Source organism: Miscanthus floridulus, chromosome 9 (assembly GCF_019320115.1).
Source record: "Miscanthus floridulus cultivar M001 chromosome 9, ASM1932011v1, whole genome shotgun sequence".
Classification (NCBI taxonomy): domain Eukaryota; kingdom Viridiplantae; phylum Streptophyta; class Magnoliopsida; order Poales; family Poaceae; genus Miscanthus; species Miscanthus floridulus.
Genome location: NC_089588.1, coordinates 18,842,809 through 18,866,652, shown reverse-complemented (window position 1 = coordinate 18,866,652; position 23,844 = coordinate 18,842,809). Strand labels below are relative to the sequence as shown.

General features: G+C 50.1%; 3 protein-coding genes and 1 pseudogene across 3 annotated transcripts; 1 reads left to right on the top strand and 3 right to left on the bottom strand.

Moving 5' to 3' along the window:
* Window positions 1–181: 181 nt before the first annotated feature.
* On the top strand, window positions 182–5,899 carry LOC136483499 (suppressor of mec-8 and unc-52 protein homolog 2-like; annotated as a pseudogene).
* Window positions 5,900–6,093: 194 nt separating this feature from the next.
* Window positions 6,094–8,364, bottom strand: LOC136483498 (uncharacterized). Its single transcript, XM_066480578.1, has 3 exons — window positions 6,978–8,364; window positions 6,470–6,595; window positions 6,094–6,390 (listed from the first exon to the last, which is right to left on the bottom strand). The coding sequence occupies exons 1-3, from the start codon at window positions 8,286–8,288 to the stop codon at window positions 6,094–6,096; spliced, it is 1,734 nt and encodes a 577-aa protein (XP_066336675.1). The 5' UTR covers window positions 8,289–8,364.
* A 3,146-nt stretch (window positions 8,365–11,510) lies between these two features.
* On the bottom strand, window positions 11,511–13,268 carry LOC136479366 (protein STRICTOSIDINE SYNTHASE-LIKE 10-like). Its single transcript, XM_066477254.1, has 2 exons — window positions 12,991–13,268; window positions 11,511–12,378 (listed from the first exon to the last, which is right to left on the bottom strand). The coding sequence occupies exons 1-2, from the start codon at window positions 13,266–13,268 to the stop codon at window positions 11,511–11,513; spliced, it is 1,146 nt and encodes a 381-aa protein (XP_066333351.1).
* A 4,164-nt stretch (window positions 13,269–17,432) lies between these two features.
* LOC136479365 (uncharacterized) lies at window positions 17,433–17,738 on the bottom strand. Its single transcript, XM_066477253.1, has one exon. The coding sequence runs from the start codon at window positions 17,736–17,738 to the stop codon at window positions 17,433–17,435; it is 306 nt and encodes a 101-aa protein (XP_066333350.1).
* Window positions 17,739–23,844: the final 6,106 nt, after the last annotated feature.

Genomic DNA, 23,844 nt, shown 5'->3' with positions numbered 1-23,844 from the left:
TGATCCCGTCCCCGTGCGGCCGTGCTCATTCCGTTGCGGCCGAAGAGGGCCAGCCAAATCGAGAAAGCCACTCCGGCACCGCCGGCTCGTCCAGGTCTAGCCTCCTCTCATCTCCGAGCCGTGCCGGTGCCGCAGTCTCCCTCCGCCTCGCCGGTTTCTCTACGGTCTAATGATACTTGTAGGCCCTCACTCAATTTTGGTCTTGGACCCGCCCCTGCTGTAAAGTACTATCCATTTTTACATAAATTCTATTTTGTGTAAGGGTGTGTTTAGTTGGGGAGGTGAAAATTTTTGGGTGTCACATCGGATGTATCAGAAGGATGTCGGGAGGGGCTTTTGGATACTAATAAAAAAATAAATTACAGAACCCATCAGGAAACTGCGAGACGAATCTAATGATACTAATTAATCTGTTATTAGCACATGTGGGTTACTGTAGCACTTAAGGCTTTTCATGGACTAATTAGACTTAAAAGATTCGTCTCACGATTTTGCCGAGAACTGTGCAATTAGTTTTTTTTTCGTCTGTATTTAGTACTCCATGCATGTGTCCAAACATGCTCTTTTACTATAGGAGCAAAAAAAATTTGGAAACTAAACAAGGCCTAAGTATTGCAAGTGGCAAAGGAGCCACATTTAATGGCTACAGTGTTCAACCAAGGGAGCTCTTTTATTCACAAAAGAATAACAAAAAAGGGACCTCTTTAAAATATACAGGATCTCCACACTCAGGGATTGTGGTCTTGGACAGGATTCATAAACGTTTGCAGCTTTTAAGGATATGTTTAGATGCGCAATCATGTGAAAGTAGTAAGTGATAATGACGTGTTAGATGCAAACTACAAATACTTCCAACAAGTGATTTGGAGACTAAGAGCCCGTTTGGAGGGGCTTCTCCCGGCTCCGGCTCTGGCACTGTAGCACTACTATGGCGGAGCCGGGAGAAGCTCCAAATGTGCTGCTCCTCCGGCTCCTCTTCTTTCTAGTTCATTTTTTGAGGAGTCGGAGCCTTTTTTATGCTACAGGAAAAACGTGGCCTAAATCTCTCTGGTTTTCTCATTCAGAGAGGAGAAAAAGGTAGAACCAGATACACCCAGACCCAGGTATCGTGATTGTGCTAAGGAGCGTCGTGAAGATCAAAACGCAGACTATGAATCTGCGGAGCTTGGTTCATTTCATGCTGTGACACCTCCTGTGGAACAGATTTGAGGTAACAGATCACGTGCTTCATTTGTCTGAAGCTTTTATGTGTGCTTAGTTTATCATATGTTTAAATGGAACTCTAATTTTTGCACTGTTTTTGTTACAGGCTGGCAGATGCACACAAGATTTCCATTGAGAAAATGATGTGATTCTAATGTTACAGGTTATCTAATGCTAATGTTATACTTTTTCTTGGAGGAAATGATTTCCCTTTTTATGGGGAAAGGTCGCTTGGCATGTCTACTATTACTCTGTTTTGACCGATTTTAATATGTCTTAAAAAGCGGGCATACCTGTGCATGAGCTGTCTGAATCATGACTGGAAAAATGAGAATTGTTTAACTTAGTCTTCCATATTTGGTAAATGCCCTATGTCCTCAATTCATAACATCATTTTCTTAAGGGCCCGTTTGGATCCTTGGAATTGAATTCATTCTAATAATTACAATTTAGGCATAGATTAATTAAGCTAATATAGTTATATATGTAATATATTTGTATATTTATTGTTAATCATACAAGGGACATACTTATATGTTGCATTTCTATTGTAGGGAAGTGAGTTGAAGAGTGTGCTATAAGTTGGAGAATAGAATTATAGCATAGTGATCTATAGAATCAATTTCCATCCCCCGCCCTATGAATTTGAGATAGCCTTATTTGTGAGCTTGGGAATGTTATGGAATGTCAAATTCCAAGTCAAATAGCCTAATCCATTATGTAGATTTCAATTCCTCCAAAATGAAGGGATCCAAACGGCCCTTAAATGAAATTTAAGTAGTTAGTTTGAAATTTAACCTAAGCAACTAGTCATTGAATACTTGCAATCCAAAAGAAAGGTGACATTGTATGGTGTGATGTGGTGACTCAGATTCCACTTTTGCACTTCCATCATATGAACTGCTCTTTGATTGACATTCCATTTCCACTTTATGCTTTATGGTGATTGGAGCATACACATCTTGTCAAAGGGCTTGGACTATGTTTTACATCATAAAGGAGTGAAATTGAAAAGAAACCTGATGCAGAGGATGGGAAGGATTTAAAGTCAAGTTACTTGCCACCATTGTATAGCTTTAGCTTTTTTTTTGAACATTTATAGTTTTAGCCTTATGTCAAAGTTCTCATACTTTTCCCTATATGATTGTAACAGAGTACGGTTTTAAAAATTTATATATGTAGTTTTCATTTTGAATGCTGTAATTGCCCATAATAGTGACTATCGTGTGCATGATATTCACTAGTATAGCTTTAATCAGTTAACTGAAGAATAGAGTAGAGGTGCCAGCATAGGCTATTCTCATTGAGTAGCTAATATTGTCAAGTTATTGTCTTTCTCATAGCAAGCATGATAATGATCTTTTAATCCAACCAGGAGGAGGAACTAACCAATGATATTCCAACAGCTCTTCATAGGAGCAAAGCTGATTGCCTTGTTCTAGAGGTATTAGATAATATGATGTATACCATGTTGGAGTGTATCGTGACTTTTCATAATAACCTTCTCTGCAGGAGATGGTAACTGTCAGCGTTGATGGTTCTGTACTTAACAGGATTGCTAAAATTATGACATGCCTTCAACTTGTATCTTCAGGGAAGGTCTTAAAGAAAAAGAAAAAGGAGAGAGATATAAAAGGTCTATTCTTGATAGTAAATGCTGTAGCCTGTTGAGTTAGAAACAGAGAACAGGAAAACTTTTTGGTAAAGACATCAGAAAAGTATGCTGAAGTGATTTTTTTGGAAGAATTGTGTATTTATATTTTAGTTAATACAAAAGTAATGTCAGGGCACATGAGTCTTGTTCAATTGTATATCTACTATTCTATTAGGAATTTTGGTGCTTGATCCATTAGACATCTTGTTAATTTATTATTGTTTGCTAGAATGCAGGGAAGAATAATTTGGCAAGCGGTGACTATGACGATGCTGTAAAACCTTCGCAAGCTAATGGTTCTGCTCTGAAACATCAAGCAGATATGTCACCGCCACCAGCCCCACCCCCGCAACAATAATTTCAACGGAAAGGAGAAACAGTCGGTCCATATTGCTAGACCAGACGGTGATGGCATTTTTGTCGGAGATGGAGTTTGACTATTTAGTTCCTAAAAAGGAAATGAGCCAGAGCCCTGTTTCTGTGGATATGGACGAAGCAGTCCTATTTCACTGCATCATGTATGGCCCAGTGCCACCATCTGAATCTGCTCAAGCCAGGCAACTGCTGGTAAGCCTATAAATTTTCAGTGACTTAGGTTCTGGTGGATACCTGTAATTTGGACCATGAAATTTGAATGTTAAGAGGATGATGACGTATTTGTTATTTCTCCATATTCAAACGTTCTTGAAAAAAAAAATCTCCATATTCAGACATCTGCCATAACCTGTTTTTAGTTTTCTCTATATTTTGTCCAACTTGGTTGTCAATTGTAATACTTATTGTCTCTTCTGATGCCAGAATGGGTATGATGCCGTTCAAGCCCAAATGACAGTTGCTGGATATCAAGGCGATTGGTCAGGCTATGTGTATGCAGAACAGCCGTTGGGTTATCAAGAACAGTATGTGCAACAAAGCACCGAGGAATATGATGTACTAGCTGACTCTAGTATGTCCCGGGATCCGAGGTTCATGACTCAAGCAGACAAGGATCGGGGTCTAGGTTCTACTTCCAAACGTGATGATCAAAGTCTGAATCAGCTGAGGGAAAATGATGCACGAGAGAGATAGATCCAAATTTTATTTCGGATAGTTACTCAGAGTGTCATCCTGGTTACCAGGAGTATAATAATGAGATTGCAGGGAGCGATGATGAAGATGATTTATCAAAGATGGATATGGGTGCACGGGTAGGTGAAATGATTTGAATCATATGCACAAAAGTTCCCTTGCTGATACAAGTGTATGCTTGTGACAATGGTTCCTGTGAAATTGCAGTAGATAATCATGCTGTAGTTAACGATTTCTATGTTGATTTGCACTGATAAGTTGTTACTGCATCTTTTTTCTTCATTATGAATTTGAATATTAGAAAATAGTAGTGAAGTGTTCTAACTGATCTTGTGAGACAATACTTTTAATTTACTATTCTGTCCGATATTGAGCATAATGCCGGAACTGTTGTCCTGGTATTTCTCTTTTTATTTGGCCTGCACATCTTCTGATGTTCACTTCTGATATACTAAGTCAGCTTCAAATTGTAGGTTGTTTTAGCTTTTGTCGTAAGTCAAACTTCTCTAGCTTTGACTAAGCTTACATTCAAATGCACAAACATCTACAACACCAAACAAAGGTTCATTGTATGCACCATGATATACTATCATACTTTGATAGTGCATTTCTTTGATATTGTAGATGTGAATATATTTTCCTACAAACTTACAAGGTTCATTGTATGCACCATGATATACTTTGATAGTGCACTATGCAGAACAGCAGTTGCGTTACCCAGAACAGTACGTGCAACAAAGCACTTAGGAATATGATGTGCTAGCTGACCCTAGCATATCCCAGGATCCAACGTTCATGACTCAAGTAGGCAAGGATCGGGGTCTAGGTTCTGTTTCCAAATGTGATGATCAAAGGAAAGGCTTAATCAGCTGAGGGAAAAAGATGCATGAGAGATCCAAATTTTATTTCAGATAGTTACTCACAGTGTTATCCTGTTTACCAGGAGTATAATAAGGAGATTGCAGGGAACAAGGGTGAAAGTGATTTATCAAAGATGGATATGGGTCATGGGTGGACGGTTAGGTGAAATGATTTGGATCTTATGCACAAAAAGTTCCCTTGCTTGTGATCAAGTTTCCTGCCATCCTGTGTAATTGCAGTAGATAACCATCAGCTAGTTAAGACTTAAGATTTGTTATGTTGCTGACTTGCTGTTGCTTTTTAGTTGATTTGCCTGATAACTCATTTCTGCATCTTTTCTTTGCTATGGATTTGAATGTTTTAGGAAACAATAGTGAAGTGTTCTAACTGTTCTTGTGAGACCTTACTATTCAGTCTGGTATTGAGCACAATCCCAAAACTGCTGAATACTTTATTCTGGTTATTTAACCTGCACATGTTCTGTTCACCGGTATAATAGGTAGTAGCTATTGCTTTTGCTGCAATTATGGCTTTTGGTTTAAAATGATTTGCTCACTTATATTATCACATCTGCTGTGGAATGATACAGAATATTTTTACCATCTCGGTAGTTTATTCTGATATAGGATTCCTAAGCAGGCTAAGGGTCGTCTTCACAGGTGGGATTTCAAGACGGAAGAGGAGTGGGCAAAGTACAGCGATCAGAAAGAAGCCATGCCTAAGGCTGACTTCCAGTTTTGGGTGAAGATGCAAGATAGTAGGAAGACGAGAAAGCAACACAAGGGCCAGAAGTTCACGAATGATCTCCACAAGATAAACAAAGATCCTGGATCGAAAGAAGGGTGAGAAAAACGGGGCGGATGATGGAGGTCACTACGATGATGATTTACCTAGCGCAAAGAAGCAATATGTCTGGCTAGTCAGTCTTTATTCTTTCCCGTCCTGGCAGCGGTGTATACCTAGAATATACTAGTTGCCATGTCCAGGAGCTTTTGTTTATGGTGCCAGTGTGAAATCTGTTCTTGAGCTGATACGCTGGAACTGATATGTAACAGTTAAAAATAGAAAAAAAAGGGGGGGTCTCTTTATAATGAAATCAGCTGTGGTCAACTAGCAAGCATTTATCAGCCAGTGTTATCCGGATGCAGAATAACGTCAAGCATCTCCCACAATAGTAAAATATCAGAAAAATCCAGCAACAATTCAAAATGGCAAAACTGAACAGTGCTGATTTACAACTTTTACTTCGGTAACTCTTTTTCATGTACATAGAATGCAAAGGTTTACTCCATGATTGACAGTGTGGATCACTCAAAAGTGAACCGACAGCCTTCCGAAGCCCGATCATAATTCTTTATCTCCTTCACTGCCGCACGGATACTTCTCTTGGAAGCTGATTTACAGCCTGAGGTAGATAGCTCTACGAGGTTCGGTGCATTCTTTAAGAGACACTCGATTAGATGCCTTTCTGAGGGGCCACCATGGAACTCTTCAAGGGAGAATGCTGTTAAGGAATTCTTGACACAGTCAACCATATTGATATCAACGAATGGTTTGTCAATCGTGATGTCAAGACCTTCATCACATGCAACCTTATCCATGCGCTGACAAAGATAAAAGGACTGATTACTTCACTTTATCAGATGATGAACAAAATAAAAGACCAAAGTCAGAGATGTATACCGCGACAGATAGGTGTTGTAACCTAGGGAAAGATTCAATGAGTTTCCGAAAACTCTGGAGTTGTGTTATGTTGGACATTTCCAAAGATAGGTTCAATTCTTCAAGAGAGGGTAACAACCCAATATCCTACAGACATGCAACAAGTTCAATTATTGGATTATGTAAATTTATAACCGTAAAGCACAAAATTAATAAGCACACAAGAAATTGAAAACTAATAATTGAAAAAGAAGCATTGCACATTTTACAAATCAAATGACAATAAGCTGGGGGACAGGTGGACAGCTCTTGCAAAGGCAAATCTCAAAGCACATAATAAGCTCGAGGACACCCATGTGTTGGAATGTGCCAATATAGGGGACATGATTAGAAGTCCCAAGGAGGAAAAGGCGGTGCAGTCAGCACAAAACACAGGTGTTAATGCAGAACTTAGAGAAGAAATTTCATACAAAGCAAGCAAGGTGACCAGTAGAAGGGAGAGCCAAAGAAGGGAAGTATCATACAATACCTTAGTGATGTCCTTGTTGTTACGGGTGATCTTATGGTAAGGAAGGCTCAAATGCCTTATGCGCTTCAAGGTAGGGACACTATTAAGTGAGATTGAAGCCTGAATCCTTTGCCTGTCAAGCGAAGACTGCTGCTTAGGCACCATTCCAGCGATAAGGGACAGCAGATTTGGGGCAGAAGCGATGACGATTCGGTTTCCGGTGTTCCCAATGGAGTACAGAAACTTCAAGGAGTTTGAGTTGATGTGGAGGTCCACACAACAGTACTGAACTCTGAGCTCTCTCAATGAAAGACAGTCTGTGACTACCCAAGATAGCTTCATACTCTCAAGTGAACAGCAGAAAAAATCCAGGATTTGCAATGAATTGTAACTGAAACAGAACAAGTCTAGGTGTAGGGTGAGAAACCCAATCCTGAAAATTCTCAGATCCTTGCTCCGCAGGCTCTGAATAGGGAACACAGTGGTGACCCTGTGGCCTAGATTAAGCAACTCTAGCACTTGCACTGATTTCTCCGAAAGCAAATCGAGCCACTCATCTAAACATCTGGTATCGGTCCATTTGGATGAATCAATACGGAAACTCTGAACTGGCCCAGCCAATTTAGTGAGAAATGAAGTAATCTTGTCTGAAACATCGACATCAGTAGTCCAGGCCTCATCCACAGAGATAGCACCAAGATCACAACCCCCCATCTTCTTGCATGACAGGAAGATCTTGTCGTGAATAGTCATGGGGCAAACCTTCACTGAGGCAGAAGAAGATGAGCCTGAGGCAGGTGAGGTAGCGGGATGAGGGTCGGGGCCTTGCGTGAGAAGAGAGGCCGCGAGGGGGAGGCCGCGGCCTGGCCCCGCCGCAACGTCCTTCGCCTTGGATCCGACAGCCTCCGCTTGGCCGCCCTTTGCATCATCTACCGGACGGTACTGCTTCGCCTCGCGCTCTCCTTGACCTCCCTTTGAGTAGCCCTCGCCGCCAACTTGACTTGCTCTGCCGCCTCCCTTCTCCTTCCTTACCACGGCGTGGGTGCCCTCGCGCCCAGCGCCGCGGCCCGCTCGTAGCACGGCGTGGGCGAGCTCGAGCCCAGATCCGCCGCCCGGTCCTCCCGCGTCGTGGGCGCCCTCGTGCCCCGAACCGCCACCCGCTCGTACCACGGCGTGGGCGAGCTCGCGCGATCCTCCCGCGGTGTGGGCGAGCTCGTGGCCAGAACCGCCGCCCGATCTTGCCACAGCAGCGGCGACGTCGGCCGCTCCTCGAGCCCGTGGATCTGGTAGACCCGCGAGCGCGAGTCGCACGAGGCGCGCGGTCCGCTCCATCGGCGGCGGTCGTCTCCGGCACCGAGGAGGGGGCGGGAGATTTGGTTTGGGAGAGAGAGGGAAGGGGATTTGGGGTTTAGAGAGGCTGGCGGTGGGGTCCGAAGGCTTTGGGTTGGGGTGGGGGCCTGAGCGCTGCGACTGTATTGTAAGTAGTAGTGAGCCAGCGAGCGCAACAGGTGGCGGGCGCGTGAAAGTCCCAAGGCGAGCCCGGCGAGGCTTCACGACTAAAAGCCTCGTATTATAATTAATTAAGCTAGGTTAAATTCATACGGTGAGGAGTAAGGCTAGTTCAAGTTTAGGGGATTCACCACGGAAAAAGTGAATCTAGATATGAGATTCACCGTAGGATCTACCAACTAACTGTTTGGCTAATGCAGAAGATCCAGATCTACGTAGGGGCATTTTCGTTGGAATTGCCAGATTTGCCCTTGGGCTGTAGGACTTCTCTCTGTCTCACAGACGCTCGGCCCCATATGTCCCTTAAAAAAAAGAAGTTCTTCTTCCGTCCGGGGAGCGCGAGGCCGGTTGGCCACGACGCGCGGCCGCTGGAGCAGGGCTGGCAGGGGGCGGAATGCGGCCAACCCAGCCGGTGCGGGCGAGGCGCTCCGGCGGTCAGTTGCGGACTCGGGGAGGCGCTCCGACGGCCAGGCGCTGGCAAGGCGCTCCGGCGGGCCAGGGGGCGCGCGCCGGCAGCCAAGGGCCAGAAGGGAGTGGGAGAGGTAGAGGGGGAGCTCGCCGGCGCCAGAGTTGGGAGCTCGCCGTCGAGTAGTGGCCTCCTGTTGGCCGCGACGGGAGAAAGATGGGCGACGGAGTCTGTTCGTACGCGAGGAGGACAATAATAGAATAGAAAATGAACCGGTACGGGAGGGAGAGGTGTGTAACCAATGGCAATGATGGGTAATTTCTCCCAAATCCAACTCAGTTTGGTGGAGCATCCCCTAAGGAGATTCACTAAAAATGACTAATCCAGCCCTTAGATCCACCATTTCGGTGAACCCGAATTTAGAGGATCCGGAGTGTTTAGAAATTTTTTGGTGATCTATAAAGTTCTGAATCCAAATGTGGTAAATCCGAGTCCCTGGCAAACAGGCCCTTAACGTTCGTTAGCTCGGAACGAACGATTCGGCCCTTCGGCACAGGATGGGCTCACCTCCCATAGGGCCACGCGTGAAGCAAGTTGTCGTCAGCAGCGCTGCAAAATCTTGATTAGCGGTCAGCGCGTGTGACGGCTTCACGGGGCCTCCTTTTCCTTTTTTATTCTTTTGATTCGATGTTGTGTCCGCGAGTTATCGACCCCACCACTAATTAGCGGACGTTTCAATTCTAGATTAGCGATCAATCTAACACTTTCCACGAGTTTCCTTTTTAAAAAAAAAATAATTTCCCACCTCTTTCCCTAGACAGTGTCGTTCCCGGACCCAGCTAATCAGTGATCCCACCAGCCTAGTAACTGTCCTTTTTTTTGGGAAAAAATATTTCCACAACTTTTCTTTTTTGAAACTTGGCTGAAACTGGCTGAAAAATACTGTTCCGGCTGAATTGTTGTGGGAGAAAAATACTGTTCCGGCTGAAAAAAAGAAGCCGAACAAGCCATTTTTAAGACAAGCGAACGGGGCCTAACTTATCAACACAATTTTCTTTTCTAGAGAAAAAACCATTCCCGCATTTTTCCTCTCTAGCATGTTACAAAATTATACATAAACGTAACACCCCTAGTGTTACGCGAGGCCTTTAGCACTAAACATTTAATTATTAACTTTCTAATAACAAATTAGAGCAAGATTAGTGTAGGAAAAAAAACGATGAAAAAAAGACACTAGTTATTAATAGAACAATGTAGCTTTTCAACCTAATTTAAATAAAAGTAATGGGATTTTCTGTGCAAAAATAGTTTCTCTAATCGCTTGCGTGTTTGTTCGTTTGCCAAATGCTTGCGACGTATACAGTGTATATACGCGTTTCAGCCTGTCCGTACCAGTACCTTGGTTTGGTTTGTTTTGTAGCTGCTAGTGTGTTCTACTCCATCCGTTTCAAATTATAAGACGTTTGACTTTTTTGACATCAAGTTTGACTAGTCGTCTTATTAAAAAATATATGCAAAATATCACCTTTTTTTTCGTGGCTTGCTTTATTAATAAAAGTTTTTCAAGAATGACTTAAATTTGACTATGTTTGTATAATTTTTTTAATAAGACGAGTAGTTAAATTTGGAGTAAAAAAAAAGTCAAACGTCTTATAATTTAGGACGGAGAAAATACTAAACATGTACGTACATAAATATAGTAGTTGCGTTTGTGTTTGGTTAAAAGAAAAGAAAATGGGCACACTCTCACACGCACGCCTCAGCACACCCACACACGCAGGGCGGATTGATGCCTCCCAGTCAACTGCCGCGCTGCTCCCTGCACCCTGCTTTGCATGCAGCTGGAGTAGTTTGACCGAGAGAGCGAAGAGGCAGAGAGGAGAGGGTGAGCGATCTGCCAACCTGAACATGAGAGATGCTGAGAGAGTGCACCGGGCAGTTTTTCAAGAAACTGTTTCAATGCACACACACACAAAAAAAAACACCTAGCCTGGCACTGTTAGTGGTCCATAAGTCCAAATTCGGTCAACAAATCCAGCCGAACAGTGATCGAGGAAACTGTGCCACTTTTCAATTGTCATAAGCTACAAGTGAATAGAGTTGGTTTCAGTTACAACAGAACACTTGCTGACAGATGCAGCGCTTGCAGTGTCTTCGTTGCTGAGACACAAGTAGGTTGAAGAACACGACGTGTTAGAGAGGCCTGCTGTACTTCTGTCCTCAGTTCATCGATGCAAAGACACATTTAACCCCTGTCCAAATGAACAGGTCTAGTGATAGAAGATACGATGTATGTTTTCCTCTATGCAAAGACACTTTTATACTATATGTATAGTAGCACCTATACACACACATGTATATATATGTGATATGATGTATGTTTTCCTTTAGGGCCGTTTGGCCGGGCTCTGCTCCTCTACCAGAGCTGGAGCACCGAAGCCTCATTTCGTGGCTCCGCATGCCGTCCCATAAAACGGCTCCAACTCACTTGTTTTAGGCTAGAAGGACTCCTCCTCTCAGCAACGTTTGGTGCGGCTCCGCTGCCGGACCAAACAGACGCTTACTATAATAAGCTCTAGTAACATATACCCAATCCATATTTAAGCGTATAACACCGTGTGATGTAGGTGCTTCTACTACTATAACTTGTAGACCCCAAGAAACGGCGACATGACAGAGCCAATCCAGAGGCTGCCATTCCTCTCCTCCACTTCACTCACCGACCTGAACGTCTTCTGAAGATCCCCATGAACACTGACCATCTCCATCACCTTCCCGTCCTCCTCGCTCAACCTCACCGCGATCACCTGCCGCCCGAGCCGGTTGAGCAGCCACGACGCGCGCTGGACATGGCGCGTCGGCAGCGACAGCACGAGCCGCCCGAGCCACGGGTAGGAGATGCACCACTCGGCAAGCTTGCCCCTCTTGGCGTGGAGCCCCACCCAGAAGCCTCCCCGGGGGCTCATCCTGATGTTGTCCGGGAACCACGGCAGCCGCGCCACCTCTTCGATCGCCGGCGCCTTCGCCGCCGGCCGGAGCCAGTACCGGAGGATCCTCCCCGTCGTGGTCACCGCCAGGAGCAGATGCGTGCCGTCCCTGCTCATCGCGAGTCCGTTGGGGAACGCCAGCCCGTCGACCAGCACCTCCACCTCGCCGCCGCTCTTCGGGTCGTACCGCAGCAGCCTCCCCGTGGTGTCGCCGGAGATGACGATGCGCAGGAACTCCCGTCTCTGGGACCTCGTGCTCGTCTCGGTGAAGTAGACGGCGCCTGTGTCCGGGTCTACCTCGACGCCGTTGGCGAAGCTGAAGGTGCGGCCGGTGCCCCGCCACCACTGCGGCGCCACCGGCCTCGACACCTTGTCGTCGTTATCCGGCGAGACGACGCGGAGGCCGTGGTAGGCGTCGGCCACGTAGAGCTCCCCGGTGTGGTGGTTCAACTTGAGGCCCAGTGGGCGCCCGCACTCGTGCTCACGGCCCGGGTCCTGGGAGCCTCTGCACCTGTCCAGCCTGCATGCAGGCACGGCACATATATTTTGAATAAGAAATTATTAATAATTAGGTCACAACACAAGTTTGGCCTTTTGAGAACAAAGTGTGTTCCGTATTTTCCGAGCAACAGAAAAGAAAATAAAAGAAAATTGCACTATATGTGCCAAAAGTGTGTTTTCTGTGAATAATTCGAGCGATGGAAAAGTAAAATTTAATTGCACCATAAAAGAAAAGCCAATTCTATGACGTGTCTCGGTAACTTTGACACTTTCTAAACAGAGGTACGGTACCCCATGAGCTCTACAGTCATTTTCAGCATGGAAGGTTGGCCAATGTTCGCTTGAGCTACTTTTCAGATATAGAACAGTGTTTTTCTCTCACAATATTTTGAACCCGTTTGGTAGAGCTCCGGCTCCGGTAAAAACAACTTCAGTCATGGATTCACCTATGGAGCAGATTCACTGGAGGAGCTGAAGCACTTTTTGTGAACCGTTTGGTTAAACAGCTTCTCTTGACAGATAAAAGGATGGAATGACGATGATACCCTTTTCTTTTTTTCTTTTCTATTTCCCTTTATTTTATTTTGCTCTCTTTTTCCTTTATTTTATTTTCTCCTCCCTTATCTTTTACTCGTTCTCTCTCCTCATCCCAACCACGCGTCGCTGGTTCTCTTTCATCGTTGTTCGTTGGCCAAAAGCCGCAAGCTCTGCGGCCTCGGGCGTCGTCTCGGCCACAGGTCGTGGCCGCACCTTAGCACCGCCCTTGCTGGCCCTCTCCGGCGCCTCCGCGCAAGCGCCAGCAGCGGCGGCCACGTCCCGCGTGACCCCTGGTGGCCGTCTTCTCCACGCCCGTCTCCTCCGCGACCGGCGACCGCGGCCGTCTTCTCCGCGCTGGGTGGCCGTCTTCATCCGTGCCCGTCGTCTTCAGGTGCGCCCACGCTTACACCCGGGGCAAATCCACCCAGGACCCACACATCTGGTAGGAGCCGGGCAAAGCTCAATTTTTTGGCTCCAACCGACGGCGCTGGCATGTGAGAGCGCAAAATACGGAGATCCTCCGTCAGAGTTGGTCCATTTCTGGCCGTTTGGCAGAGGGAGCCGAAAAACTGCTCCAGGAGCTGCCTCAGAATCCATACCAAACGGCCCCTAAACCACTCAACTGATGATCGTGCTATCTACTCAAAGTTTGCCCTGTTCGCTTATGCTGAAGGGTAGGAGCGCGACGTGGTTGATGGTCGTCAATGGGTAGATAGACGTTGCACACACCCGGACCCCATACAGTGCTATGAATCCAAAGCCAGAACTCTATTGTACCGGAGCGCACACGAGTCCGCCCAAGAGGGAGCAGAGAGCAGATCGCAAGGAAGAAGAGAATCGGATTGCAATGCACGCATGCCGGGTACACGAAAGAAAGAACGAAACCATTCATCAGAGACCAGAAGATGGGGAGACGTGTACGTACAGTTCCAGCGCGCAGGAGGACGAGTGCTCTTCCCACCGCCGCTCGCCAGGGACCCACCGGAGGACGCGCTCGTCCGACACGCCCGCGTAAGGGCTGGCGCCGGCGCCGTCGAATGCCAGGCTCTCGGGCCCGCGGCGTCGGCGTCCACGGACCAGCTCCAAGCGGTTGTCCTCGGGTTAGGCTTTCCGAGTGGAGGCTGTGCGAAGGTGGCCGGGGCCTGACGCTAGCGCTCCAATCGGAGAGGCCGTTCAGAGTTTGGCTTGAGCCTGAGCTAGTGCTTGGGTCGGAAAGATGGGCCGAAGGCGGCCAGGGCCTGAAGCGAGTGCTTTGGTCTGTTGAATTTAGACTCTCGGGCCGATCCAAAAGAAAAGAAGCCGTCCTCCTAGGTCGAGCGCTGGCGTGGAAGCCGATCCCCGAGGGACCCAGGAGCCCCCGAGCCCCCGGGTGATTCGGGCAGAATCGTCCGGAGGATTTTTGTCTCACCGGCGGGTGCGAGCGAGCGCACCCGCGGGTGTAGCCCCTGAGCCCCCAGGCGGTTCGTGCCGAACCGGCTGGGGGTGTTTCTGAGTTTGTCAACGGGGGATGTTTTTCTGTTTTGTCGACGGGTGCGCGCGAGCGCACCCGCGGGTGTAGCCCCCGAGCCCCAGGCGGTTCGGGCCGAACCGGTTGGGGGTGTTGTCTCAGCAGGCGTGTATGCGTGTTTTTTAACCAAGGCGTCGTTGCGCAGCCGAGGCAGTGAGGTGTGGGGGATAGGATAAAAAAGCAGAACTCACCGATCTTAGGTGTCGATGCGCGCCTTGGGATCGGGTGAGTCGGATTTTGTGAACGGACCATGGCGTCGGTGCGCGCCATGGATGAGGACATCTTAGTTTGGATGCGACAAAGCTCACTGATCTTTGGCGTCGATGCGCGCTATGGGATCAGGTGAGGCGGAGCCGCGAACGGACCCAGGCGTCGGTGCGCGCCGTGGATCGAGAGAGTTAGATTAGTTAGTTCAGGAAGCCGTTACGTGAGTTTAGGAGTGGCGGTCCCAGGTTTTATTAGAGCATAGTGAAGCCGTTTGAAGCCGTTACATGAGTTTAGGAGTCACGGTCCCAGGAGCCGTAGCCAGATGTCACCGATCCTATCGACGCGAGTTCGAGGTCACGGTCCTAGGGTTTCTTTGGAGCGCAGTGAAGCCGTCTAAAGCCGTTACACGAGTTTAGGAGTCGTGGTGCTAGGAGCCATAGCCGGATGTCGCCGATCCTATCGACGTGAGTTTGGGGTCGTGGTCCCAGGGTTTCTTTGGAGCGCAGTCGGAAGTGAAGCCGTTATGAAGACATTATTAGTTTAGTTAAAGATCAAATGAGGCGGTGCTTGTGGGTCCTGGCGTCGGGGCGCACCGGGGACCGGGCGAGTCGTAGTCGTGGATCTGGCGAGTTCAAGGTCGCCATCCTTGGCATTTTTCTTGAGCCCTCGAGCCCTTTTGGGCATTCGTAGGGGTCGATGTGAGTTTTATGTGCGTTACCCCATCTGGTTCCTCACAAACCAGGGGGGTTGAGTTTCGTCGCCTGTCTCGATCGCTCGGGCTCGAAGACTAGCTCGGTGAGTTCGCTAATGGGTGTGATCGAGTGGAATCCGGGTTCGTCGTTCGTGACGGGGTCGGCATAGCCCTCTTGTGACATTCCACTACTCCTTTACCTGCAACCCGACAGATGCCTAGGTCATTTTGGAGACCAACCTAGGTGGCCTTTTGGCCTCCCCTCGATGGAGAATCTGTGGGCTTGGCGAGAGGTTCAGGATCGAACGTGAAGGTTGAGATGACCCGATCTGCCGGACCGGGCTAGGGTCGCACAGTGCTCATCTGTAGTTTTCTCCCCTGGCTCTGTTGGTTACTCATATCGAATGAGGCAACCGCCGCTTCATGACGCAACATGGAGTGTTCTGATGCATTTCGCTATGCGTGCGATGCTTAGTTCCCGAGCCCTCGGGCGGTTCGTGCCCTAACCGTCTGGGGGGTCAGGCGTATGGAATGAAATGCATGTATGGATGTATGAATGTTTTAAATTGAAATAGAGGGGCTTTGATAGTGTTTTACCTTGATGACTGGAGTGACGGGGTTCGAAGAGCTCCAGTCGGAAATGTCCGACTAGGACCTGCGCTTGTTAATCGTGGGTTAGCCCTCGTGTGAATAGTTTTGTATTAATGAACACATGCTCACCTTGATGACCTGAGAGACGGGGTTCGGAGAGCTTCAGTCGGAAATGTCCGACCAAGACCCGTGCTTATCATTCAAGACAGAGTCGGCATGGCCCGCATGGGGCGTCCCTTCGCTTCCTACCTGTATCTCAGGTGTGGATACTGAGCGATTCGATCGACTCAGGGGGCCGGTTGGTCTCTCGGCGGAGATTTCGTGTGGTGGTGCCTCCAGCCATTAGTACGACGTATAGGAGTTTCTACACCTAGGGGTACCGGACCTTGGGGTCTGTAAGCACTTCTCCGACAAAGTATACGGGTGCTGCACTTTGAGCTGGTGTCCCGGTTCCTCCCTCTCTACGACCAGGGTAGCGCTCACCACATGGTTACTTGCCGCGACATAAAGGAGGAGGGGTTCTCCCCACTCAGGAGCGACGAGGATTGGGGTCGACGTTAGGGACGTTTGAGGCTTTTGAGAGCCTGCTGGGCTTCCTCAGTCCAAACAAAGGCATCCGTCCTTTTGAGGAGCTTGTAGAGCGGCATCCCCCGTTCACCGAGCCGGGAGATGAAGCGACTTAGGGCACGCCCTTGACGTTGCGTATGGGGCCCATGTTGGAGATGGCCATGATCTTTTTGGGGTTGGCTTCGATGCCGCGCTTGGATACGATGTATCCAAGTAGTTTCCCCTTTGGAACCCAGAAAACACACTTTTTGGGATTCAGCTTGATGTTGAACCTTCGGAGGTTTGCAAATATTGCGGCCAAGTTTGTGATCAGGTTGCAAGCTTGAGCCGTTTTGACCACTATGTCATCAACATAGACGACGATTGTTGGTTTTGGCCGCTCGGCTTGATCGGGCTGGTCGAGCGGGTCAATTTGGTCGGCGAAGCATTGCTGCATGCACCTTTGGTAGGTGGCGCCAGTGTTCTTCAGGCCGAAAGGCATGGTCACGTAGCAGTACGAACCATATGGGGTGATGAACGAGGTTGCGAGCTGATCAGACTCTTTCATCGCGATCTGGTGATAGCCCGAGTAGGCATCCAGAAAGGAGAGGATTTCACAACCCGAGGTGGAGTCAACTATCTGGTCTATGCGTGGTAATGGGAAATGATCCTTCAGGCATGCTTTGTTATGTCTAGTATAATCAACGCACATTCTCCACTTCCCGGTCTTCTTTCTGACCAGGATGGGATTGGCGAGCCAGTCGGAATGGAAGACCTCCCTGATGAACCCGGCTGCTAGGAGTTTGGCGATTTCCTCTCCTATGGCCCTACGCCTTTCATCGTCGAAGCGACGCAGGCATTGTTTGGTGGGCTTAGAGCCTGGGGTAAGGTGTAGTGCATGCTCGGCGACCTCTTGGGGTATCCCCGGCATGTCAAACGGCTGCCATGCAAAGACATCGCAATTGTCGCGTAGGAAGTCGACGAGCTCGCATTCCTATTTGGCCGGGAGCTGGGTCCCGATCCGAACTGTCTTGGTAGGGTTGGTGGGGTCGATTCCCACCGTCTTGGTTTCTTCGAGCGGGTCGAAGGCTAACAAGGAAGTTGGTTGGTTATAGTCCAGGGCTGCTGGGACCGATGACTCCCTGAGCCACGGGAGTTCGGACGAGTTGATGACCACAGTGGTGAGCTCATAGTGTTCACGGTCGCACATGAAAGCGTGTGAGAACGCGCTGCTCACAGTGATGACGCCGTTTGGTCCTAGCATCTTCAGCTTGAGGTAGGTGTAGTTGGGGATTGCCATGAATCTCGTGTAGCATGGCCGCCCAAGATGGCGTGGTAGGACCCTAGAAAGTCCACCACCTCAAAGGTGAGGACCTCCAGGCGGAAGTTGGCTCGGCTGCTGAACATGACAGGCAGATCGATCTGCCCGAGCGGGTATGCCTGCGCTCCTAGGATTACCCCGTGGAAGGGGGAGCTCGTCGAGCGGAGTTCTGATTGGGGGATGCGCATGGCATTGAGGGTGTCGATGTACAGGATGTTGAGGCCGTTGCCACCGTCCATCAGCACCTTCATAAGCCACTTCTTGCAGACGATGGGGTCGACGACGAGCAGATAGCGTCCTAGTCTTGCGACGTGGGAGGGATGGTCCCTCTGATCGTAGGTGATCGGAGACTCCGACAAGCTAAGGAAGGAGGGGATGGCCGACTCGGCGGCGCATGCCTCTCGATAGTGAACCTTATGCTGTCGCTTGGTCTAGATGTCATTGGATCCGCCAAAGATCATGATACATTCATCAGCGTCGGGGAAGTCATCCGCGTCTTTGCCTACCATACCTCCCTTCTTGGGTGCTGCCTCTTTGTCGTCTCCCTCCTTTGGCCCGCTGGCCTATCGGAGGAAACATTTGAGGAGCTCACACTCCTTGTAGAGGTGTTTGATAGGGTAGGCGTGATTGGGGCATGGACTGTCCATGAGTTTGTTGAAGTGGTCAGGCAGTCCCTGATGGGGCTGCTTGACTGTGCGATCGATCGCGGCGACCAGCGGGGCGCTGTTCGACCGACGTCGATCCTTTTTATTTTTCTTGCCCCTCTGCGTGGAGGGGCCCTCGTCCAGGTCCATGCGTTTGGCTTTAACCTTGTCCCGGCCTCCGCTCAAGACCGCTCCGACCACCTCCTCGCTGGAGGCATGGTTGGTGGCTACGTCAAGCAGGTCGCGGGTGGTACGAGGTTTCAAGCAGCCAAGCTTGTGGATAAGGGACTTGCAGTTCATCCCGAAGTGGAATGCGCTGATGACGTCTGCGTCGACGATGTTAGGGAGGGAGTTGCATCGTTGGGAGAACCTATGGATGTAAGCCCGTAGGGACTCGTTGGGCTCTTGCTGACAGCTCTTGAGGTCCCAGGAGTTCCCCGATCGGACGTACGTCCCCTAGAAATTCCCGAAGAAGACCCTCTTGAGGTCCGCCCAGTCATGGATGCTGTCGTGCGGAAGGAATTCGAGCCACGCCCGATCATGTTCCCCCACACAAATGGGAAGATACTGAATGATGAAGAAGTCATCATCCACTCCTCTGGCCCGATAGGCGAGCCGGAAGTCTTTGAGCCAAATGCTTGGGTTTGTCTCCCCAGTGTACTTGGTGATGTTGGTGGGCGTCCGGAAACGCTACGAGAACGGTGCTTTCTGGATGCATCGGCCGAAGGCCCGAGGCCCTGGGCCCTCGGGGCTAGGGCTCTGGTCGTCCAGCCAGCGACTGCACCTGGGGCACGTTTCTCTGGTTCCCTCAATGGTTTGGCCAAGATTTGTGGCACCTGTCACCGTATGGTCGATAGCGTTATTACATTGGGACCGATGCTGGTTGCCAATGGTGCTACGGGCATCCTGGTGTGGATCGGGCTGCTCGTGTACCGATGGTAGGTATGGAGCAGGCGCCCGGTCGGACCGTGGAGCGACTACCGCACTCCGAGCCAGTGCTAGCGCTTGTAGCAGCGAGCGAACAGAGCAATCCAGCTGGCACGTCCCCGTTCCCCTGGTAGGGAGAGAGGGCATGCGTCGGAGTCATGACGTGGAGCTTTCTGCCTGTTGGACGGCAGCGGCTTCTACTAAAACCCGGAGGTTCCGGTAGACTGCCCGCTCCTGAGGGTCGACGGGCTTGGGAACACCGCGTAGAAGCATCGCTGCAGCAGCGATATGCTGGCCAGCCTGGGCGAATTATGGGACATCGTTTCCCACATTCACGATGTCACATTGGACCTGACGAGCATGACCCCGGGCGCCACCCGCCAGGCCGTGTGCGTGGGGCGCGACATGCTAGGCTGACCGAGCCGACGCAGGTGGCGGCTGGTTCTGCCGCCGTTGTCACAATTCCTCGGAGTGCGCTCACACAGACGCGAGGGCCTCCGCGTGTGGGTCCGGAGGGGTGTGAGTCTGTGTAGATTCCACAACCACCGGCGGCTATCCTGGAGCATCCGCCATGGTGCACTCCTGGGACGGACGGTGGCGTGGTGCCACGTCGTCGACGCTGGAATCGTCGCTCAGGCCCTCACCATCCAAGGGTTCGTGGGAAGCGGCAGGAGCACAGCCTGCCATTCTCACAAATTCAGACGTGAGGGGGAAAGGTGCCAGCCCCCTTCGGAGTCCTCGGGCATACATATCCGTAGAGGACGCGAGGCCGTAGGGGAACCAATCGTGTGGTGTTTGCGGCGTGGATGACACAGTCTCTCCGGGTGCTCGATTGGGGATAGTAAATGAAGAGAAAGTAACAGTATGTGTATTACTTAAAGCGGGATTTGAGCAGAGAGTTTGCTCGGATAGAAGCGTAGATGCCGCGCCATCGATGTCGCGTGTCCTAGAGTCGATGGAGGGTGCCCCTTCGATGGGTGCCAGAACATGCGCCTCCTCGCGGAGGTGGAGTACGCCGAGCTGGTTGGTGACGAAGTCTAGGCTTCCGAAGTGGAAGGCCTAGGAAGGCTTGAAGATGGGTGGAACCCACATCCCGGCGGGCAAGATTGTAGGAAATTCCATCGAGCCGAAGCGAATCGTATCGCCCGTGCCCGCCACGGCGGGGGTGGCAAAAAAATGGGCCATCCGATTACCAAAAAAGTGTTGAACGTACAGCGTCTTCCCCACGGACGGCGCCAACTGTTGGTACAGAAAGTGACCAACTAGTAAATATTTGTAGTTTAGCTGCACGTTGTGATCGGAGGTGGTCTAGCACTCAATGACACAGGATTTATACTGGTTCAGGCAATGTGCCCTACGTCTAGTGTGGGTCGGTCGGTGACTTTATTCCTGTGCCCAGGTGCTCAAAGTCTGTAGTGGGGTTAGAAACAAGAGAGAGAGAGAGAGAGATGGGGCGTCTGGTCGGTCCGGTCGAAAGGGCCGAGATCAACAGGAGCTATGCTATGAACGAAGTGTCCAAGCGTGTGCTTGAGGGGTTGCGAGCTATCGATCTAATGAACCTGAACTTGAAGAAGTCGACTTGGGTTAACCGCTTGTGTTTGGAGGGAGTACATCCCCTTTTATAGAAGAAGGGAATGGCTTTATAAGTGAGAGGGAGAGAGAGTACGGGTGTTTCTAAGCCTTGTTGCCCACACCAACGGGGATGGGATAATGGTGGGTGCCCACAATACTATTGATGTCACTGTAGAATGTCAGGTACATGTGGGAGGTTGAGCTACTTTCTTCAAGACTGGAGGACGTTGGTACCTACAAAAATGCTGTCTTCGCCGACTGGAGGCATGGCTTTACCACGTTCACCTGGTATGGTGAATTCCGGCGTCCATAATACTGTTGATGCCTAGAGGCACATGGGGGGTCTTACCGTATGGGTGTTTTGACTGGCGCCTACAATACTGTAGAGGTAAATGTTGGCGCCTATAATACTGTTCATGGTAGGGCAGTTGTAAAGTACTGTTCCGCAGGGTATGGTCCGTGGTGCCGTGGTTTGACTTGCGAGCCCCATTTTGCCTTCCTTCGTACATTTTCTGGTTCTTTCTGAGCGGGCATCCCCGGTTGAATGGCCCCAGTTGGCTCTAGTGCGCCAGTTGGAGAATAGTGATGGGTAGGGTTTTCTATGAACCCCGGTCGAAGACACGGGGTCGGAGTCGGAAGCAGTCCTCGGGTCAGGCTTTCCGAGTGGAGGCCGTGCGAAGGTGGCCGGGGCCTAACGCTAGCGCTCCGATCAGAGAGGCCGTTCGGAGTTGGCCTGAGCCTGAGCTGGTGCTCCGGTCGGAAAGATGGGCCGAAGGCGGCTAGGGCCTGAAGCGAGTACTTCGGTCTGTTGAATTTAGACTCTCAGGCCGGTCTAGAAGAAAAGAAGCCATCCTCTTGGGTTGAGCCCTAGCGTGCAAGCCGGTCCCTGAGGGACCCCGGGTTTATGAACCCAACACAATGACACAGGGTCCCTACGTCCAGTTTGAGTCGATCGGTGACTTTATTCCTGAGCCTAGGTGCTCGAAGTTTGCAGTGCGGTTACAAACGAGAAGGAGAAAGATGGGGGGTACAAGAGGTCCAGTCGAACTCCTGTCGAGAGGGCCGAGAGTGATGGGAGCCCCGCTATGAACTAAGTGTTCAAGCGTGTGCTTGTGGTTCGAACCTAGTGATTCTGTGCTAGTGAACTTGATCGATCTAATGAATTTGGAATGACTTGAATCTCTCCACCTATCTGTTGGGAGAGAGCGCATCCCCTTTTATAGATAAAGGGGATGGCCCTACAAGTGAGAGGGAGAGAGTACGTATACTTCTAATCCTTGTTGCCCATGCCGGTGGGTATAGAACGATGGTAGGCGCCCATAATGCTATTGATGTTACTGTTGAATATCAGATGCATGTGGGTGGTCGTGTTTGTCTTCTTTAGGTATGGCAGACGTTGGCGCCTGCCACACTGTTGGTACCTGGAGGCATGCAAGGGGTTTTACCATGTTCTCCTGGCACGGTAAATGCCGACGCCCACAACACTGTCGATGCCCAGAGGCATGTGGGGAGAGCCTTACCGTATGGGAGTTAATGGCGCCCACAATACTGTAGGGAAAATATCGGCGCCTACAACACTGTTTGGGTCCTGTTGCACCAGGGAGGCTATAGAGTACTGTTTCTGCAAGTGTACAAGGTAAGGTCCCCAATATTGTGGTTTGACTTGTGTGCCCTGCCTCACTTTCTCCGTTCGTTTCCTGGTCCTTACCGAGCGGGCGTCCCCGGTCGGTTGGTCCCAGTCGGCTTTGAGCACGCCAGTCGGACGAGAGAGGTGAGCAGCGGTTTGCTGCATCCCCGGTCGGAGACGTGTGTCAGAGTCGAAAGCGATGTTTGTCCAGGCCTTCCGGAGGTAGGCTGGAGACCGAGAGGAGCGCTCCGGTCAAAGTCGGAAGCGGGTGCCATTCCTTCTTAGCCAAGCCTTCCGATTAGAGATTAGATCGCCCTCCCGACCTGCCGTTCAGGTACTTTGGGCTGGCCCATGAGTTGCGTGTTGTTCGCTTGGGGCGAGCCTTTGTTGGAAAGCCAGTTTGTGAGGGACCCTGGGTTTATGAACTCGATAGGAACCCCCGGTCGATTCGGGTAGAATCGTCTGGGGGATTTTTGTTTTGATGGTAGGTGCGCCCGAGCGCACCCACGGGTGTAGCCCCTGAGCCCCCAGGCAATTCGGGTAGAATCATCTAGGGGGTATTTTTATGTTGCCAGCGGGGGAAGTTTTCATTTCGTCAGCGGGTGCGCGCGAGCGCACCCATGGGTGTAGCCCCCGAGCCCTCGGGTGATTCGGGCAGAATTGTCTGGGGGTGTTTGTTAGCGAGCGTGCGTGTGTGTTTTTAGTCGAGTCGGAATTTTCAACCAAGGCATCATTGTGCAGCCGAGGCGTTTAGTTTTTAGGGATTGGGTGAGACGGAGCTCGCGGATCCTGGTGTCGGTGCGTGCCGTGGGATCGGGTGAGGTAGTTAGTTTATGGATCGAACGAGACGGTGCTCGTGGATCCTGGCATCGATGCGCATCGTGGGATTGGGCAAGGTAGTTAGTTTAGGGATCAGATGAGACGGTGCTCGCGGATCCTGGCATCGGTGCGTGCCATGGGATCGGGCGAGGCAGTTAGTTTTAGGGATCGGATGAGATGTTGCTCGTGGATCCTTGCGTCGGTGCGCGCCGTGGGATCGGGCGAGTCGGTTAGTTTTTGGGATCGGACGAGACAGTGCTCGTGGATCCTGGCGTCGATGCACGCCGTGGGATCGGGCGAGTCGGAGTCATGGATCCTGATGGGGCGAGTTCAGGGTCACAGACCTAGGAGTTTTTGGAGTGCTGGCATAGCCAGATGGGGTGAGTTTGGGGTCGTAGACCTAGGAGTTTTTGGAGTGCAGGCGTAGCCGGATGGTGCGAGTTCAGGGTCGCAGACCTTGGCCTTGGTGCAGTCCACGCAGCCGAGGCAGTTAGTT